The sequence below is a fragment of the Pungitius pungitius genome, chromosome 15 (assembly GCF_949316345.1).
Source record: "Pungitius pungitius chromosome 15, fPunPun2.1, whole genome shotgun sequence".
Classification (NCBI taxonomy): Eukaryota; Metazoa; Chordata; class Actinopteri; order Perciformes; family Gasterosteidae; genus Pungitius; species Pungitius pungitius.
In genome coordinates, this window is record NC_084914.1 from 14,372,194 (window position 1) to 14,394,049 (window position 21,856).

General features: G+C 47.5%; 1 protein-coding gene across 2 annotated transcripts in view; it reads left to right on the plus strand.

Annotated features, from left to right (window-relative positions):
• LOC119209692 (uncharacterized) overlaps positions 1–21,856 on the plus strand; it is a 121,017-nt gene that overhangs the window by 73,169 nt on the left and 25,992 nt on the right. For both annotated transcript variants that reach the window (XM_037459181.2, XM_037459182.2), the window contains exons 5-6: positions 838–1,005; positions 17,727–17,908. In XM_037459181.2, coding sequence (XP_037315078.2) covers positions 838–1,005; positions 17,727–17,908 — 350 coding nt within the window. The remainder of the gene's footprint in view (positions 1–837; positions 1,006–17,726; positions 17,909–21,856) is intronic.

Here is a 21,856-nt window from a genome sequence, read left to right on the forward strand (position 1 = left end):
ACCCCTCTAATCGCTGGGCAATGAATCGCTTTGCCGGTTACCCTTTAGAGAAGAGGCGCAGAGCATCTGGACCCACCTCCGTGAAGTAACATCTCGTTCATTTATCCACATTTAGCTGCATGGCTGAATCGCTTTTTGTAAAGCGTGAGGCCCCCGACCTTTTTATTATTAACTTAGGAACACGCGTAAGTGCATTCTTCGACAAGGGGTCCCGTCTCTCTCGGGTTCATAATAACAGGTCTCATCTGCTGCTAGAAGTGTTAATAAGTCATTAATAAAAGGTCACGGTGCGTATTAACACGCTCAGCCTAGCATTCCACAGGGTGCATAGTTAAAGTTATCGGCTCATCCAATTGCCTCAGATAAAGGTTGGAGGTTTCTCTCAATAGAGTCTGAACTGTACGTGTTGATGAATTAAAGAGCCGGAGCGACAAAGCAAGGCATGCTGGGCCATAAGCAGTTATTGCAAATGACATGACACGGAGACACAAATCATTAATACATGATTTATTAACCATCATTGAGGTCATTACTAACAGCTCGTACGCCTAATTGAAAGTATTCTTTGTTAGAAAGCAGATTCCTCCCACAACACACAGAGGAAAAAAGCAGAGTAGATCTGGACGAGATCCTGATGTGCTGCTTTTGTTCTAAACGGAGCGCAAGCCAGGCGTGTATTTAGGGAGCCGGAGGGTTCTGCTCCCAGGTATCGTCAAAGCAGATGCATGGCGGACATTTTGGTGCCGTTTGGCCACTTTGAAAACCTCATGTCCCCTCTTTTCAAACGCTTCACGGACACACTGATGCTCAAGGGTGTGCGTTGTTTTTGTGCGCTAGGCATTCTGCGCACGGCCGTACCCGACATGGACAGGGAGACCCAGGACCAGTACCTGGTCCTGCTTCAGGCCAAGGATATGGGGGGCCACCTGGGCGGACTGTCCGGCACCACCACCGTCACCGTGAGGCTCAGCGACGTCAACGACAACCCGCCGCGCTTCACCCAAAGTGAGTAAACACACACACACACACACACTCAGGCCGCTGTGTCTTCACCAAGTGGCGAGCTGTCAGTCGCTGTCAACATCCCACAGGTTGCTTTTAAGGACGTTGCTGTGCTCGCTGTTAACTCATCATGTGGGAGGAAAAGGAGAAACACCGAGCTGCATAACAGCATAAACACCATGTTTGTTTTCCTACGCCAAAAACAGCAGACTCGTCAGACCTTTTTGCCCCGCAGGTCTCGTAAAGGATTTGCGGGGCAGCAGGCGGGCGGAGGAGACTCCTGCTGGGCTGCAAAGTGCCTCATCCAACTTTCAGTCAGGGGTTTCACTCGCCTCCGCCACGATAGACCCGCTGCTGGTTCTCACCCCTTTCTCATTCCAGCATGAGTCTCCCACTGCGCTGCTTTTTAGGCCGACCTTCCTGAAGCTTTAGGCTTTAATTTAAATATCACGTGGCCTGGCCGCTGGTCAGTGATGGAAACGAGTCACCGCGAGGATTTAGCAATCGATGTCCAAGTCATTGTCTTAGAATGATTCTTCTGGTCCTTCTGCAGCTGCCCGGTGGCGTCTCCATGGTTTGGTCGTCCCTCGCAGGCTGATTGTAAATCAATCAATTCCATTTTCCTTTTTATGTTTTACCTCCTGAATTGGTAGCCGCGTCCTTTATTAGCTCCTAAAGGACATGCCAGTTATTTCCCTTAATGAATGCGAATGAAGAGAGGAGCCGAGCAGGCTGGGTGGTTAGAGTTCTTATCATCCTTTACTCATTGTCATCCTTTCTGCCATTTCTCAACTAAGAGATAACTAACTGACCTTTTTCCAATTAAAGTGAAAAGAGCCGACGCTGTATTGCTTTTTGCTCAATTACATTTTATTCGTTTTTTTTAGAAGGGGCCGATAGAAAAGATAACTTACTTTTCCATTACGTTTTAGCTGGAATATAGATAATAAGAGATACATCGCATAATTTCATGGAAAAGTAATAATTATTGTAATGGTTGAGTGATTTGAGGATTTTTATGAGCAGCAATAGGGATAGCAAATTATAATTGTAAATGCTTTTTTAGATAATTAAGCTTTTAATTGTTGTCCACATACCATTAAAGAAAAGGTTTGTTCCAGAGGAATAGAACCAGATAAATGCTGTGGCTTGTTGTTGACTTTCCTCTAAGGATTCAAACCAGCCAGTCAGAAAAGTCAACTTCTAAAGTGGTTTAAAATGATCCCTTGCTGAAATACTTTGGAATATTCAAACATAATCATGGCATTTCAAAGCGGTTTATTAGATCAACGACTAAACCAGTGATACAAAACAGAAAATGATGTCTGTGAAATGTATGACTACATAACTGACCTCTGAGCCCAGATGATACCTTCTATATAAAGAACTGGATACAACGTTGGAGGCTGCCTCTAAACGTCTAAAGTCATGCAGGTGTTACACCTTTTGCTTGTTCTCTAGCTTGCTCACAAGTCTGGATGTGGCTAATATTACATTTTACACTATTTAAGATCTGATTTAATAAAGGCTTTTTATGTGTTCGTACTGAGAAGTTGATTAATTAAGTAGAAAAAAAGGAAGGTTGTAATTTCCAAGTTATGGCTTTCCGAACCCGGCCCCCTCACCGAGGGCTTAATGATTCTATTCATAGCTCTGCTCTTTAGCTGCTTCTGCTAACATTCACGTTAACTTCACAGCCGAACCCAAAAGGCGAGCGAGCAGCATCCAAAGCATGCAGAATTAGGTCTTATCAGTTCACTGGAGCCTACAGACGGCCATCACTGGATGACAATGTAAAAACGTGACGATTCACGGGCAGATTCCGGAGCTATAGCAGTGTCCTTTTCCTGTTGCATTTCAATGAATTTATTAACATATAAAAGCGATGGACTCCGGATGTAATGACAGTGGTAAACTGCGAATGAGCCCTACGCGTTCAAAACCTGACTGAGTGATGACTCAAAGAAGTGTGAATTATGATGCAAACTGCGGTAATCCGCCGCTAATGGTTTTAAAGTACCTTAACGGCCTCCATGATCTGTGCGCCACAGCTGCAGCTCCGGTTGCTGGCTGTGGGGATAAGCGGCCCTAATCAGCCGCTAAACCACAATAACCAACTTCCAGTGGATTTCAGAGCGCCGGCGAGCACCTGGCCCTTTCAGATTATGCAGCACCTTGGCCTTGCGTCGCTCCCTCTGCAAACAAGACCCCCCCCCCCCTACAATAATTCCTCCAGTTGTTTGGGTAAATCTGTCAATTTTTGTTGGCAAAATCAATGCTTGGTGACTGAAAGCGTCACCTCCTACAACTCATTAAAGTTATTTTTTGTCTTTGTAGTACAAAATGAATCCATGGAGTCAGGTGAAGAGCTGGGTAGGACTGCACTGCGGGTTTAATCCAATAGAGCGCTGGCTTTCAAGCCTAAATTGAACTAATGATGGCCTGGGGTGAGGGGGGGGGGGGGGGGGGGGGGTTTGATGGGCGGCTGCTCGTAGAACCCGAAGGCTTCCTTCTGGTCCCCCTGGGCCTGGTGGCGCTGACGCCTGATTGAATGTGTCTCGCTGTGACTCGTTTTCACTGTTGACCCCATCATGTTTTTGTCTGTTTCCCTGGTCCTCTGCTTGACTTTCATGCCTCTCTCTCCTGCTTTTGCGAAACGCCATCAAAGCGAACCACCGCCGCTCTACTCAATTACCCACCCGAGCTCTTAAAAAGACAAACCCCTCAAATCTGGCCCCCGCGTCTCCCAAGGTCAGCACTGCTTATTCCTCGTGGCATTTACCAGAGAGGGGGGGGGGGGGGGGGGATTAAACCGAAGCAGACAAACCAGGTATCGGCTGGGTAAGAGCCTTAACACGAGAGTAAAAACGCCGTGCTCTGTGAGATTCTCTTCTCGCGGTCGCCCTAGAATTTCTCTGAATACAATAAGATGATTCCAGGAACAAAGTGGATTTTTATGTGTGCGTTTTTAACGCTGTCAGGGGACTGCCTATACCCGGAGGAGGCGGTATAGCGCAGAGAAAGTAGGCTACCGTACAGACTAAAGTTGCTATTCGGTTGCGTGATATATTCTTTTTACCTCATTGGCAAACATAAAGCTCTAAGCACACTTTCCTTTGGGTCTCATTATCACACGCTATGCACACGGCTCTAAACACATTTGGACAGAAACACAATTTTTCTTTTTTTTCTTCATGTTTTAGTTTGGCATCTTTAAGCTATAAATTTGTTTTGTATCCATGTCAAATGCACTTCTTTCCAGGTAGCGCCGCTTGTTTGCACATTTCAAGGAGACAAATATTTACACAAAGGACTGAAAATGATGTGAGGAATACGGGAGGTGTTTTTCCTGCTGTATTTGCTTTAACACTCATTTGTCAGACTGGGAGCAGATACATTTGGGTTTCCCTCTAGAGCTGGTAGTAAACGAAGCAGAAGGATGTAAAAAAAATGTGCTAACGGGTAGTTGCTGTTACCGCCTCACTCCGCGTCAACTCCGTGCCTGATTAAGCTCTTAATTATGCCAGTGCTGTGTAGAATACATGCTTGGCTAATTGTGTGAGAGTAAACAAGGGTGTTGGGAATCAAATTACATCTCGAATGATCAACTTCCTGTTACAAAGCTTGAGGATAGGCGCGGCAGATGACTTCTACCTCTGCTGGCGCCCCAGAGGGGAATCAAGACGATGGGACTTCCACGCCATCATGGGGCTTTGCAGTTGGGGCTGATGTGTAATGTCATACCTTTTCCTCCCTGTAGTCATTTATTCAGACATGTTTTTCCATGTTTACTGTTGCTGAATAATTTAAGGCTGTGTGTATGTGCTCCACGGCTGAATTCTCTGCGGGATGAATTGAAAGCAAAACCTTTTCAAGGCATCGGCTGGAATTGTACCTAAAAATAAGATGACCACTTAATGTAATACAAAGAACCAACGTCTTTATTCCAAGCCACTCTGGAAAGTAGGTTATTTAGGAGGGTATGCCTTGAATACTGCGATGCATTCAGTATATTGGTATTGTTAAAAAAAGCATTCTTAATGAAATGGATATTTCCTTCTGCCACAGATGATGTTGTCCATTAAATATGGAAGCAACAAATGCAGCAAACATGTCACCCACCATTACCCTATAGACTCTTTTCTTTTCTTACGTATTTCCCTCGCCTCTTACATACACAGAAGCAAATGTAGACACCAATATTGTCTTGTAGCTTCAGCAATTTCCACCTTGACGAGTGAGGAAACACTACGCAAGACAGCTGAAACAAATACACAAAGCACAATAAACAAAGGAAGAGTTTTCACAGCTTAAAAACAGGTAAAATAAACAGTTCTTCCTGCTGCATGAGAACACACCGAATATTGCAACAGACAAAACAGCTTATTGCTCATAATACACACATATCGATAGACTGCAGGATATTAATAGCTAAGGGAAAATCAGGTGGGGACACTGTAAATAATATCCAGCTCACAGAATAGCAGCAGAGAGAACAAATGCATCCCACCGTGAAGTTTATCGCGATAAAGTTCTTATTTATTTCTCACCTCCCAGGCTTTCCTCCGTCTCAGTCTTTGTTTATTGTGAAAAACATTCCTGAACTACCTGTGAATCTTTAGGGTTTAAAGTAAAATCCTTCTTGACCTGAGTTGACAGTCTATACAAGAAGCTTTCAATCAGCCTTTAACTGTGGATGAAGTCCTTTAAGTCTAATGGGGGAAATCAAAGCAGCCGCTGAGCTTGCAACGAATACATCTCCATGACAACCTAACAAATCTGAAAAGACGTGAACCTGATGAAAGAACCGAAAGCTAGAACGCTTTTTAACACAAGACCGCATTTAAAAGACCACGAACCAATAATGAATGCAAATTATGACTTTTACTCATCCTTAAATACAGTATTGGAACTGCCCTTGAACGTCCATTGTGTTTTTGTTGTCTGTTTTTTAGAAACCTGAAGTGCTTTTATGGACACTGCTGTGGTTTCTTTTTCACCACTCACTAGATCAACCCATTCAGGGTTGAGATTCTGAAGAGATATTATGGTGAACTATTTATGAATCGTACTAGTTCATACAACAAAAAGATCTAATGCATAATTCTCAACAGATAATTACCTAAATAACACAACGCTGTAGAGCCGAAGAGGCCTCCAGTACGAAGAGAATAGTTAAAAACATCCCTCCTTCAAAATATCTCCCCTTCAAGATTACTGCCATCACATATTAATAGTACGAGACGACCTTGGCTTTAATCTAAAACCTCCAAATGTACCTCTTTCCAGAGATGATTCTCGCTTATGAAATACGGGAGAAGTTCATTCACTCACTCTTCGTATGCTTCTTCTGGGCCAAATGTCAACACTGGCTGAGTGATGGGTTCGGATCTCTGGTATCCGCACGGCGAGTGCACCTCCTTCAAGAGTCCGGAGGCCGTCAAAGGGCAAAACGCTCAGTCACAGCCCGGCGACAGTTTGGAGGGGCACTTTGCTGCAGTCTAATGCGCACACAGACCCCCCCACCCCCCACCACCCACACCCATCCCACCCCCCTTTTCATAATGTGCTCCTGCAAACACTCTGCTTCTGCTGCTCGGCCCTTGGAGAACTGTTTGAACGGCTACAGCTCTGCTCGGAGACGCAGGTGCCGGCCCCCTTTCTTTATGTGGCTTCCGGACAACCTTGGCTCGCCAACGGAGGCCCATAAAGCCGCCGAGGGAGCCATCACTCTGCTGGCCGGTTTGATGGATGGACAGATAGACGGGCTGACAGATGACTACATAGGTAGCGCCGATAAGATCAGTGTCATTTTTATACGCCAGGGAGATGAGGGAGAAGAGATAGAGGGTGAAGTTGGGAGCAGGGCTTCGCCATAAATATTACTAATTCATTTCCCTGGAGAGCAAAGCTACAACACAGAGAGAGAGAGAGAGAGAGAGAATGGGAGGAGGCGGAGAGGGAGAGGCTGTGTGCGCAAGGCATCCCATGTGTGGGTCTATTTTGCACTCAAGTGTGTCATTTTTATTTATTTATTTTTTTCGAGAGAGAGGGAGAGAAAGGTGCAATAAAGTTGTCAGGGGAGCGAAACAAAGGGAATCTGCAAAGAGGAAGTGGGAGAGACGGTAACAATGAGGGAACAGAGGAGACAAAACGTACAAGAAAGGTAGCGGGGGAGTCAATGAAATGGAGGGATAATCAGGGTATTACGTCCTTTAGTGAAAATGAAAGGCAAAAAAGAGAAGAGTGTCAAAAACAAAGGGACGAGTGGGTGAGCTCGAAGAAAACTTCACCTTGTGGGATTTGTGGATCTGTTGCACGAGCTTCTTCTCCAATACGCCTCTGCGTTCGTTTTTATTCTAAAGAAGCATTCGGGTCACACACACACACACACACACACACACACACACACACACACACTGCCACGCTCGGTTTGAGGGGCGGGGAAAGGAAAGAGACAGACTTTGTCATTTTCTGTCAGGCCCAGAGACACACACACACACACACACACACGCACACACACACACATTCCTCCCACTCTCTCAGTATGTGCTCTTCACACATCCGGTACCCTCGTGTGCCTTATCGCACCCTCTCCCATCTGTTCCTGATTTAAAACGCCCTCCGCGCACAATCACTTTCAGTCAGCGTGGCAGAAAGTGTCTGCGCCGAGACGTCCCATTTGTCAACGCGTCCCCTTAAACCAGTGGCTGCTGATAATGAACGTTGGTGCCCGCTGCCGAGCCATAGCTCACGTTGCCGAGGGTTAACGACAACACGGGTCTTTGGTTATGAATAAGGGCTCATACAGCATTAATGCATGGAATATTGTAAAGTTGCTTTTATTTTTTTCTGTGTGTTTTCACGCTTTTTTTTATTCAACCCCAGAGGATGGAAGTGGAATAAAGTTGCCACCGGTCGCAGTCGCGTCACACTCAATGACATCTAATCCCAATATAGCTCGTCGGTAAGGCGCCGGTAATGAATCCAGTTAAAAGGCACGGCCGATGTGTGCTGGTAATGGGCTCGGCGGCGGCCAATCCGTCCCAACCTGAGCCGCCTGCCTCCATTGATTGCCGCCCACTGCTTGCATTGTCGCAGCTGACACCATGGAGACGTCGACTCTTTCCAGTGTCCCGGGGGGGGGGGGGCAAGCTCACCAATGCGTGAAGGAGGGAGGGGGGGGGGGGGGGGGGGGCTTTAAATAAAAGGCTAATGGCATCGTGGCGACGGTGATATCAGGCCCGGCTGAAAATCACTTCATCTCTCGCGGAGCTGATAGGGATTGTGGGAGATGGAATGAGGCAGCTTCACCCCGCAGAGCGCGCGCCAACGTGTCTGTTCATGTGCGCGCCCCCCACGTGAGCCTGCGTATGATTTTACTGTTACACATGGGAAAGGCCTGCCCTCGCAGTGGCTTTCTTCCGCTTTGGCCTGGGGTCGTTGGTGGCACGGTGCAGCGCTCCGCTGGGACCGACTCCCCTGCCTGGGTCCCAAGGCCGCTGCAGCCCACCCACTCAGGTAATTCTGTGTGTGTGTGTTTCCACTGCTGTGGAAGTAGCGGCGTCTTTTGTTTGTGTCCTCTCTCCTTGCGGATTCCAGCTGCGTCACATTGGCGGCACACGGCGAGAAATCTGCGGGCGCCGCTCCCGGCGGGCTTTTCTCCCTCAAATCCCGTGGATCCGAGAGAGCGAGAGAGAGCCAGCGAGGAGGGATTCGTGGCGCAGTAATCGGCCGCATACAACACAAGGTTTCCATTAGACCTACACACAGCAATCCAGCTTTACAGGAACCCAAAAGGCTCCTACTCCACGCTCATGAGAATATTCAATTACCTGCCATGGCAACGGGGAAAAACAGGGATATTTAAAACTTTATCAACCCCCCCCCTCCCCCCTCCCCATCACACCTTAAATGGGGCAATTTTTGGACCTTTTTCTTCTCCTCTTTCAACAGTATGAGCTGGCTGCTGTGGAAATGGGATGAATCCATCACACTTCAGCAATTCTAGCGGAGAAACCACAGGAAAAAGGCAGGGAGACGGGGCGCAACGATTATTATTTTATTTATTTCTTTGCAGCTACTTTCCCATCTGACTTGGCAGTGTGCCCCCCCCCACGCAGAATAATAGCAGCTAAAGCCATTCTCCTCGTACCGACCCACCAGTGAGCCATGGCGAGCCGGGGAAGAGGAAACGATTTCCATGTTAATGGGAAACCTTCCCAGCAGCGTCGGAAACCACTTCCTCCCCCCCCCCCCCCCACCACACACACACACCCCTCCTCCTCCCTCCCCATCTGTTCCACACATATCTGCCCTTACCTGCTGTAGTCACCGGGCACTCAAGGCCTCCACTGTTGTCTCGTGGCGTTACCTTTCCCCTCACAACCTCTGTTTACTTCTCCTGAAGGAACCGAGTCTCCGGACTGTGAGCGGCACACGTCCTCACCTGGCTGTCTCACATTGATGTGTTTGGATGTTTGTCTTATTTTTTTACAGGGGGTTTCATTTTCTTTCCCTTTAGCCGGCCTGTGCACACGGGCAAATCCCGTTTCACGCGCAAATCCTTCAAACTCCTCCAGCGAGCCACTAGACCGATGTCCACTAGGCCGAACATTTGCAATCCCCACCTAACCCTCTGAGGATCCCTGAGGAATAACTCAACATGCTCCATGAGGTCACAGCCCCCCCCCCCCCCCCCCTGACTCCACCTTCCTGCCCTCTGTGTACTCTTGACTTTCTCTTGTACTCTTGACTCTTGACCCTTTCATTCTCCACTGGGATGGAAACAGTCGAGCCCCCCGTCCTCCCCAGGAGAAATGCCCCCTTCGTAGGTCCCCGTCGGACCGAGCAGCCACATGAATGATTAATACACCCAAACATGTTGTGTAAACAGATGATCGTCCTGTGAGCCAAGCGAGTTATTAAGTCAACTTTCGGGGGGGGACGGAGGGACAGACGTGGTGCAAAGATGGCCAACGCTGGGGCTTTTGGGAAGCTGTGTGCATAAGTTACAAATAAGCACAAGTTGCCCCGCTGTAAACAAGCGATTCTCACGTTTTTGGCGCTGCGAGAGGATGAGTGATGGCGAGAAGAGAAGAGCATGTCTGAATGCCACCCTCTGTAGCACTGTTACCACGGATACAAACCATTCATTGATAGGACAGAGGAAACATCCAGTCCGGCTTCATATGAATATGTTTGTCTGATTTTTGGAAGTGTGGAAGTGTGTTTTCAGTTGGCGTGTGCAGGCTTTCTGCTGTCCTGACGTGATCGCTTACACATAAATCCCCTGAAATGTAATTAATCTACATCATCGCCCATCAGCCTCACAGTTTGTGCATTCATATTCATATTCATGGTGTTATCAGCATCTACTGCCGTCATCTGGTGCTACTTTAAGATGGATGAACTGATGATAATTAGTACTAAAAAAGACTTGGGTAGTCACAAATCCACTTATCTTCTAGGATTATCTGAATTATCTGAAATCATTATCATTATTTCATCACTTCAACCACAATGCAATGCAGCTACTATTTCATCAAGATGAGATTCATTTTATCATAATCGTGTTTCCAAACTCAGACATTTTATCCTGTGTACGGACCCTCCTCTCTGACACGTTATGCACCCGGCCTCGTCCTCAAGTTTCTTATCAAGAAGTACAAGATGTTTGGCTTTTAGGCAGACTATGGATATAAGTGGATGTCAGAGGGTTGTTGCAAATATTAAACCATTCTTTGCTGTTTGTCTGATGCTGTGAGGAACTGATTGCTGCAGACAAAGATTCATTCATTTCCTTCTGCCACCCAGTGTGAGGTTGTGGAAAAACATATTTAAGGAAAGTATTTCTCAACACAATGCAGCCGAGGCACTAAAACCAGGTGGAATAAAGCGCTCATAGACGCTGCTCGGCCGGCGCGTTCCTTCTTCGGGTCAACGAGCGTCTTTGGAGGGCTTTCTCACAGCGTGGACTATTGCATTCAAGCTATTCACTGGGTGCAGTGGTCGCCTTACAAGGAGAGCCTTCTGGGTCGGATCCTCTCAGAGGAGTTTACACAATCTCTGCGTGCAGGTTCCCTCCCACAGTTCAAAGGCCTACACAGGATAAAATGGAGCTATACCTTTGATTACTACGACATCACATTTCCTAGATTTAGAAATGTTACACTGTATAGCAAGTCAAACTGCAACTGTCCAGTTTGTCAACTGTTGCTGCACAAAGTGCAAGGAGCTTCATTAATAAGTTACATTTGCCTTTGTTAACTTTCCGCTCTTTTACACCTAACCTTTTTGATTGGGTTAAAAGCAGACTCCATCCTCCGGTCCCGCCAAGGGATGCAGCGTTTTCTTTACACTTGCACCCTCTCTATTAACCAGCAGGGGGCGACTCCTCCGATTGCAATGAAAGAAGTCGGAAATAATCTCACGTTTTCCATGTTGAGGGAATAAATCTCTATACAGGATGAGGTTTATTTTGAGTGAAATGATGCATGGTGACTGTTGTCAAAACTGTCCAATCAAATAGTGACTTAATTGATTTCATGTTCATTAAAATAGTGTCAACAGATACTGCAACAAAACCAAATTGCATCAAAGTATAGTTTTGTTCCTTCTGTTGCACTGAACTACATCACAAGGGGGAAAGCAACCCTGGGATGCTTGATAACTACGGGCACTGATTGCTTTATCCAACCCCGCTGGCATCAAATAATGTATTCAATCTGTGTAAATCACTTCACACAAACCAGCCTGCAGGACTACGTTGTGCTCCTCCACTCTCTGCTTCTTTGAAATCTCATAATTTGATGCTTTTTGTCTCGAGAGGATGCATTTGTCATGTCCAGTCGGCAGCGCGCCTTCGGGCTGGGACAACACCTCGTGTTAATTAAACCCGACCTCTGTGTGTTTCCTGCTCTGCAGCGGAACATTCTGGGGGGAAAATTGGGTTTTATTCCCTAAAGCAGTTAGACTCATTCCATCTGGCTCCAGTGCTCGTCTGTGGTTAGAAAGAGCAATAATGATCCTGGTGATAAGTTAAACAATTAGGTAATATGCAATCATTTCCAATAATTGTTATTAACTAATTGGATTTTACATCTTTCATGCCGCAAAAAAGTGATGGAGGAAATGAAATGGAGGAAACTAATTATAACGGAGGTGGCTAATACCCGAATACTTTTTTTTTCATCCTGTTATTTTCTCTATCCCCCTGTTTCTCTTCCTCTCTGTTTTAATATTTCATCTAAAGTTCAGCGCTTTCTGCTTCAATAGGCAGTAAAATCACTGCTGCAAACGTTGCTCTCAGTCACATCTCTCTCTCTCTCTCTCTCTCTCTCTCTTTCTCTTTCTCACTCACAGTCCATTTTTTGTTCTCCCCTCCAGCTCTCGCTGTTCATTTCTCTGCATCCCTCTCACAATATCTCTCCCAGGTGCAAGGGAAACCAGCAAGTATAGTGCAAACTTCCCTTCCCCTTCTCATACTCACATCAGTCAGTCAGCTGGCCATTCTGTCATTTTATCGTTTTGTTGGTCAGTGCAAAGCTTTTTTTCGCCACTTGACATGGCAGCTGGAGCCGGAGCAGGTGTTCTATTCATCACCTGCTGGATTTCAATCAGCATGAACGCACACCATGTGAACTCTGCACAAAGGTACATTATATAAGTTCAGTTGCAGCAGCGGATTGACTGGAGCTGCTCGGACTCCTCGTCGTTTAGCAGCGTTTGCACTCTGGCACCTGGGTGCGCCCACACCAGCGTGCAAGTGCAGACTTTCACCTACTAATGGACACACACACACACACACACGCGCACACTCACTCTCTCTCCTACTCCATAAGGCATTTGAACAGGCCTCAGTAATGGCTAATGGCCTGTCTCTCTGCACAAGTTAAACAGCAGCATGCAGTGTTTTATACCACTTGGCCCCGGAGCCTGGGAAGGAAAATATCCACGCTGTTTCATTATTAAGCCCATTAGATACATAACCCCAACGAGACGCACCTCTATTTCACTGCATGCCTTCTGATTTAACCCTATGGTGGCATGCAAAGGAAAAGAAGGACAGAATTCTGCCGACACAGCAACCCCCTCCCCCCCCCCATTTTCTGTCTCTCCGACTCCGACACTTCTGATGATGCTTTAATCTCACTCTTCCCTCCTTGATCCTCGCTTTCCAACGTCGGCCTTTTTTCTCCTAAGCCCTCTTGAGTAAGAGAGCCTGTGTGATGGAACCCCCCCCCCCCCCCCTGCCTCCACCCTCCCGATCTAAATGGATGCAGATTTTATTCAGGCTATTTTGAAAACCACTGCGTTCGCTTTAGCCAACTAGACACTTTTTTTAATGACTCCACCACCAAGAGAAACACTTCAGATGAGACGAGTCGTAGTGACTGGCTTTTCTCATTTTTCTACTCCCCCCCCCCGCTTTCTCATCTCCTCAGTGCTTTTACCGAGACCACACTTGTCTTAAAAAAGTGTTTCCCTGCTGTTCTCTTTCAGTCCCTCTGTGTCCCTCTCGTGTTGCATCTTTTATTCCACATTTATCTGTCCTTTCATTTCATCTCCCCTCCCTGCTACAACCAGCAGTTTTCTGCACTTTTAAACCTGCATCAAACTACACCCTGCTTAATTACCCCCCCCCCCCCCCCCTCCCCACCTGTCATCTCACTTTGATTCCAACTAATCCCCCTGCCAGCGTGAGCACTATCCAGACCCAACCCCAGATGCCCTGGGAAACCGATTGCTCAGCGAGCGGCCCGTCAGTTTGTCTCGGCGAATCAGAGCGGGCCGATACCAACCGCAGGGAGGCGTGAGGACAGCGCCTTGCTGTCTGCATCGACGCTGGCGCTAAGCATCGAGGCGGCGCTCCCTCGCAGCCCGCTCTAATGACTTTACCCGCGTGAACAAAAGGCGGAGGACGGATCATCCGCTCTCTATTTTCAGCAGCTGGAGTGATTGCATCAGGGAACCTGTGCTGCCGCTGTGAGCCTCTCGCGTGCCGAATGAGCCGCTCACCTTTTCGCTCTCCTCTCTTCCCCCCTGCTGCCCCCCCCCCCCCACACACCCAGTCCATCACAGGTGGAAATGATGCACGGCTTGTGTTGCCAGCTACTCTCCCGTGTGAGAAGAAAGCTGATAATGACTGAGTCTAGCCTACTTTGCCCGCATCACACCCCCCCCCCCCCCCCCCCCCTCCTTTGTCACCTTCCTCCTGTCTTCCCTGTTAGTGAGTGAGATGGCGTGGGCGTCCGCTGGCGCCGCTCTCAGCGCATAACAGCACAGATCAACAGAAACTGTAGTCTCTGACTGGTAAATAGCTCCCGTAATTTGCCGTCTCATTAGCAGCCTCCTGGGTCATGGCTCCTAGGCGCCTTGGTCCCGGCCTTCCGGTGCCGCGTCAGTCAGCCCCAGGCGGTTGGAATGGATTTCACCTCACATAAACGGGCGCTTAGTGCTCAGTCGTCGGCTCTTGCTGCCCTGCTAACCCGGTGGGCAGATGCCCTCCTCCCCCTGCGGCACGCCCGTTGTGTGACACATGCTTTAGTATTTTCAGCCTGATTGTTTCCTTTTTAAAACAGGAAGTACATTTTGGATTATTTTGCGCCCATTCAGACCCGAGAACCCGAGGCAGGTGGTACATTGAGGTCCTGATTCACCCCAAAGGTGTTTTCAGAAGATGTTCCTTTATGGAGCTGGGTCTGTGCTGCAGAAATGGGTCCCTGGGACACATTCATGCACTTCTGTTTTCCACGTCCGCTGTTTTTGGTTTGATGCTTGAAATGAAGTCTGTGAGAAACTCAAGATTAAGAGATTTGACATTTTTGTTGTACCACACCAGCCGGTTTATGTTTTTTGAAGCTTTTATTTGTTTTGTATAGGCGGTTTTCTATAAAGTGGCTAAAAAAGACTAGATTAGGATTAAACCTTTAATGCTCCTCTAGCTTCTGGGTTGTGGCATGGAGCCACGTGACCACAGCGTTGTTCCTTTTTAGCCTTTGGCTGATTGCATTCACACTTCAAAAATCATGAGTTAGTCATAATTGAAGTGTAGATTATGTTGTAACTTCTGGGGAAAAAATAAAGGAAAAATGAAAAATCACGTTGGCTTTTGTCAATGGAACCTATGTGATTCTACAGTGTAACAGTGCAGTCCTGCTCACAAACTACCTTTTAAGTAATCGTACGGTACTTACTCCTCAATTTTCCTTTACAAAAAGGTAGCTCTGAGTCTGTAAGTTGCGGTAAGTGCACTGGAACTTGTCTTTACATCCTCTACATTAGGCTTTAAGCAGTGGGAAACACTCAGGAGCATCGAGTTTAACACTTTGAGAAACGGGAGGAGGAGGAGGAGGAAGCGCTCGTCCACCAGGAGGTAAATGAACTAAAGTGTTTAACGCAAGAAGACGACAGAAGAAGTGGGTAAAGAGCAGCCTGGAGAGCAGCATATGCTGTGGGGCCGATTCATGGCCCTTCACAGCGTAATGCTGCTGCTGCTGCTCTCGCTGCCTGTAATGTGCACACAAAGGTCGCAGTGCCAGCACATCACTACTGAAGCATATTTAAGCACGGAAAAAACTAAGCACATTTCAGGGGGCGCTGGTGAATTGCTTTGTCTTTTTTTTGTTGTTATGCAATTTACAAAAGAAAACGTCGCAGCAGCAGCGGGAGAGGGGAGCAAACTAATGAAGGAATAATACCTTTGAGTTGTGTTGCGTTTCTCCCCCACTGCAATTATTAGAACCAATCGGGTGAACACGCAGCCGGAGAACTGCGTTATAAAGGGCAGCTCATTGAAGAAAGGAGAAACTATTAGATTCACTGCGGTTTCATCTTGCTCAGGAGGGAATTTGTTCTAACCCAATCAAATCCATCCTGGCTGTTTAGAGAGTTGTTCATACATATATTCTGACTCTTATTGCCACAGCAGTAACAATAACGGTTCAGGACGAGGAGACGGCAGGCTGCATGAGGTTTATTCCTCCACCGCGTCTATTGATCATCGATCTGTGGCGTGTGATAGAGGCCCAGCATCGACTTCTCCTGACCATGTTCAGTATCTAGTACTTATCGCAACGGGGACACCGCGGTTCGGTTTTCTGAAAAAAGTGTGTGTTCTGTTCTGACAGTTATAAATAACTGGAGGTGATAAAAAAAAAGGTGTGGAGGCCTCTTTGTTTCCTCAGATGGAGACGGGCCTGTAGGGAGCAGGTTGGTCCTGTTTCTACCTCGCTTCACCGAGTGGTGGTGCTACCACGGACGGCATCCAGCTCCCCTGCTCTGAATTGATTTCTGAGAATTTTAGTGTCCTAAGGAGAGTTTGGACATGAGCATGGTACGTGTTTGTTTTTCTGATCCCAGACATCTTTTTACACAGCCTCAAGAAATCATGCCAGGAACCGAATAAATAAACCATTGAACGTGCTGTTTGTGTCTGGGGTTTGGCGTAGTTTTTGTCTTTACTACTTTGATTTTAATTGTTCAAAGAAAAACACTAGATTTTGAAAACCACCCAACTGGAAAACCAAACTCTGTGTTTTGCCAACCATCCAAAAGAGAAACGAGCACTGCTAACTCCAAACGCCGCTCCATCTACTGAAGTCTTATAATCATAATTTCAATGAATAGAAGAAAAAATGATTAGAAAATGACTCTTTTGCAGCTTTAATCAAAACATATCTGCACACTTAACGAAAGCTGCGATGGTCATGTGGTCTTTCGGAGGCTTTGACAAATAAACGTTTTTGTTATTCAGGTCGAGGGACTTGTTGGAGCGTGAAGCCCTATTTTGTGTGCTTTCATCAAAGACAACATTCAAGCACCCTGCTTGATAGCCATCCGTGATCTCCGGATCCTCAAAGGGAAATAACCTCGCGCTTTGATGATGTCACGTCCACAACTCGTCTGCCTGCGTCCTGACGACGGCGCTGGCTATCTTTTATTCTGTCAAACCCGGTGTGTTTGTGCCATGTTGTTCTCGCTCACACTTACAGGTCTATCTGATACCTTCAGCTTTAGCGGAGCAGATAACGCCTCCGTTCGAATGAGCTGTCTGTTCGGTGCCGTGCGAGCCAAATGGTGATATCTTACTCTATTCCCTACCTCACTTATTCTTGTTGGTGCAGCTGGTGGCCGTTGCGCCTGTTGGGGGGCAATAAAGCGGTAGGTGTTTTTCATGCGGTAAGGCCAGTTCACAGGTGCACTGAGAGGAATGCACTGCGTTACGAACTGCAGAGCCGGCAGAAGGACTCTAATAATGTGCTGCTTTAATGGGCCCAGCTGTAAAAGTAAAACCAGCATGTTTAAAAATGATGGCAGACCACATGAAAGAGGCTGTTATCTTGATTCACTCTTGTTTGCAGGAGGGGGGGGGGGGGGGCGGTGACTGCGATGAAAAGCTCCGGTCATCAACGTGGAGGCAGACAAAGCAGCTTTTCATTCCTGTAATCTTTGTTGCTTTTTTAATCTCCTGTGTGTTTCTTCTTTTCATTTAATTATTCCTTTACAGCCATATTTTACTTGGCTTTTAATAAAGCCTCAATTCCAGCCACATACTCTACCTTCCTCTCCTCTTACCTCGCTCCTTCATGAAATGTCGCCTTACAATATCGCAAACATTGCCTCAGCAGCAGGTCGGAAAGAGCCATGTGAAAATGAACTGTTAAATGTTTCAATGAGGTATATCAGCACTCAGGCCTGCCATGTCCCCCCCCCGTCCCCAGGTATGTGGTCCTTCTCCGTGTCGGAGCTGGCCATCCCTGGGGCCGAGATAGGGCGCATCTCGGCGGCTGACGCCGACCTGGGCGAGAACGCCAAGCTGGACTTCACCATCCTGGAGGGGGAGACCGGCGAGACGTTCAACATCACGGGAGTGAACCAAGAGGCGGTCATCACGCTCAACAAGGTGAGGCGATGGAGACGTGAGGGGGAGGGGGGGCGGGGGGGGGGGGGGGGGTAGAGGCTGTGAGTCACAGCATGGCTCTCAGCATGTTGCCCAAGCACATTAACCTGGAATCACCTGGATGCAAACAAAGACACTGTGTAAGCCTGCCCCACTCTGTATGAGTCATCTCTCCGCCGCCCTTTGCATCTGTGGACTTTTAAACAGGTGATCTATATTCATCTCACCCTTCTCTCCTTCTATGACTCCCATCCGATGAGAGTGGTTTGATGCGTTACTGACAAATGAACTTCCTCTCTGATTCACGGTGTCCCCGCCTCCCCCTATCAACGCTTCCATCTGTTTGACAGCAGAACACAATGAGGCGTCCGTACTCGCTGGAGTCGGCCGTAATTTGCAGCGAGAATGTTTTGACAGCCGCCGTTCAGCAGAAAGCTTGTTTTTTTTCTTCTCTCCCTCGGGTGCGCGCAGCGTTTTGCATGTACGGAGGGATCAACGAGGCGATGCCTCTTCATCCTCAGTTCAGCTGCCTAACCCCACCCTTCCGTGTGAGTCAGGTGATTTCAGTTTCAAACATTCTCGTGAGGATGCAGGTGGTGGTGCTGGTGGTGCTGGTGGTGCTGGTGGTTGCTAGTCGGCCACCCACTTGTTACCAGGACGCGTTGTAGCCACAAACGCGCCTCAGGAGGGAGACTTAGTACCTAGACTTAGTGTGTGGGGAGTGGGCGCTGCGCGGGAGGCTCATCTGAGACGTGGCGCTTTCTTTTCAAATGAGCCCTGAAGACACTTCAATGTAAATACAGACGTGTCTCTGTCAACGCTGTCAGCTCTCTCGCTGCTCGGGGGGGAGGGGAGTCAGTCCTGTATTTATATTGTATGCGGTATACGCCACATGCATTTGAATGATTGGAAAGATGTGGTTTTTAATATAGGAAATGTAAAATCTTGCTACTGTTAAATATTATATACGGATCGTTTTGTTCCCACTGATGTGATGGAGGTTTGTAATGCCGCTAATAAAAGAGCTGAGCTGAAAACATTCATTGCAATGTCCCAGAAACCCCTGCAGGGCTTTTCTATTCCACGTTTTGTCAGGAAGTCAAAAACAGCATTAAACAATATCCGTAAACAAATACAATCCTCACATTTGAGGCACGTCTTTGCCTGTGACTTTACTGACTCGGCTCATTATAAATGATTGCCTCCATACATGTTTGAAATTCTATGAATAGAATCACCAAAAAAAGCTATTCATTAAAAATGACTTGTACTCCTTCTTCATTCAAAAATCCAGTGTGAATGAATATTCAAATTCTGTGTGTTGCGAAACATTTCGTCACATGGTGTCTGCTCCACTAAAAGGCCTGAACTCATTGTGCAAGTTGTATTGGGATCACAGTGAAGGTCAAACATCTGTAGAGAAGAAACAAGGAGCAAAAACTCAACATTCATCGACCAATAAATCGTCCTTCTTTTGACCAGTTGGTGTCGGTCCTCCTGTCTTATGGTGACCTCCCACAACTCTCACCTCCAGTACAGGCAAGACTACATCTTCTAAACTTTTTCAGATAACTTGGAAGAGAATTATTCGAACCTGTATAGAGTTCTTTAAAAAATGTTCCTGAATTTCCCTGAAAATGCTTTTTGAGAGGGATTGTTTTTTAGAGCAGTTACAGTGATTCTGTAAAACGACGCTACTATTTGTTTTGAAAAGCCCATATTAGCGAAGCAACAGGTTGTTGGCGTTTTCATCACCTGTGCTCGTGACTCCGCTTGAATTCATCAGCGTCAGCCTTGGCTTTGGCTTAAAAAACAATCCTCCCCTGGAGGGGCTGTGCAGAGCGTCGTTTCCAAACCCCGCTGAGGGCTCCTTTGAAGAGAAGCTGAGGCAAGGAGAGGACTGGAGACTCAAGAAGAAAAGAAAAAGTGAGAGGCAAGGACCAAGGAATGAGGAAAGAGGAGCAGTGGGGGGGTGGAAGCACAGAGGGGGGAGTGTTAAAAAGAGGCGGTGACAGCAAAGAGTGCAGTATAACAAGGCAGTAAGAATATGGAGGAACCAGAGAGAGACACAGAGAGCTGCACAGTCATTGACAGCCACGCAGAGAAATTAGCACACAGACTGTGAAGCACCATCCGCGGCCACAAGCAGGAGGAAAGCAAGAAAAATGAATAATAAAAATCAGTCAAAACGGAGGAAAAACAAACCTTTGAGACAAGGAGGCAGGCAACGTGGAAACAAACAGACGAAACGAAGAAGTCAGAGGCGAGAGGGAAGGCCGAAAGAAGGAGAACTCCTAAGGAGAGCCGATCAATCAGCGCGTGCATGCAACATGGCGCCCGGCGAGATGAGAAAAGAAAAGACGAGCGGGAAAATGACATGCAGATTTATAACACACCTCCCACCCGCAGCATTCCTCCCACTAGATTCAAAGACTGAAACAAAACGAACAATTAGTCGTTCAACGTGGCCTCCTCCATGCGGCTTTGTGTTGCCTTAATCCCTCTTCAAAGGCATCAAGAAAAGAGAAATAGATTAGACCAACATTGCTGCTAAGGGTTAAATATTAAATGCAACTCCACACTCATGGGATACAAGAGGATTCATTTTTGAGCACTTTGCGAGCAGAGTGGAACATGTATTGAGTATTTACAGATCGCTGCGAGGCAGCGTGTCAGAAGTCAGCCGTGGAGCTGGCGGCATTGGATGGGGGGGGGGGGGAGGACAGGTTGTGTTAAAAGGTGCTCCAGAAAACTCCTCGTATGAATAAATCCCAAAGATCTGACTCGAATGGGATTCCACGCACCGCTAACGGGAAAACATGGCAGATAGACTACAGCTATAATAGAATTAAAAACAAACAGCGTTAAATCGACACTGAGCTCCCCCTCACTTTCCACTTTGTCAATTAAACTCCCCCTCCAACAAAACCAAAGAATCTAAAACAATACAGCAACGTTTCAAGAAATGTTGTGCGTGGGTGTGTTAATAATAAGCGTGGCCCGATGTCCGTGTCCATGCAGAAGCCTTTCATAGTGAGGAGAACTTTAGCAGAGATGATCCGCGTGGCCCCCGGAGAACCGAAGGCTTTCTGAGCAGAAACAATTTGTGTGTATCACGGAGTCGGCCTTGACCTTGCGGGTCATCTCTGCTGCTGTGGCCTGAATCTCTTTAGCCGGTGATCTAACCATGCACACACACACACACACACACACACAGAGCGGAGACGCACACCTTGCAGCAATAAACCACAGCGAGGGGAGGGAGATACAGACGCACACATCAACACCGCACACTTGACCTTGCGGCTCCGTGTTTAAAATCTGTGAAGAGGAAGCAAAAGATCCGCGAAGAGGTCCGATTGCACATTGAGACGACGGAGCTGGCGCTGCGGTGCCGTTCCTCTCAGAGCGGCGTGAGGGATGGGAGGCGGTCGGGAGACTGAGCCGAGGGGGGGCGGGAGGGGGGGGGTTAACAGCAGGTTAGGGAGGAATCGAGTCTACACAGGGAGCTGGAGGAAGGCGTTCGCTGAGAGAGAATATGAATATGTGATTGCAAAATGGAGGACAGGAGGAGGAGGACGCCGGAGACGTGCTGATGAGCACAGGGAGACAGAGACGGGGGACAGGCGAGAGAGACGCGTGGGTCATTAGCAGCCTGCAAGTCAGGGTGTGGACTGAAGAGGCCTGCTGCTCATCACTGTTTATTTACCGTCGGCCCACAGAGACCCCCAGCAATGAAACAGATCCCCTCCATTCTCTCTCTATCTCTGCATTTCATCACTCTCTCTCTCTCGCTCTCTCTCTTTCTCTCTCGGCCTGATCTCCCCACACATGTCCAAAAAGATGCAGGGCAGGGAGACACACTAGCTAGAACACACATACATACACCTATGCATACATCCAATGCACAACCCCACCCTCCTCCGGCTGGTGTCACGAGGCATGTCAGAC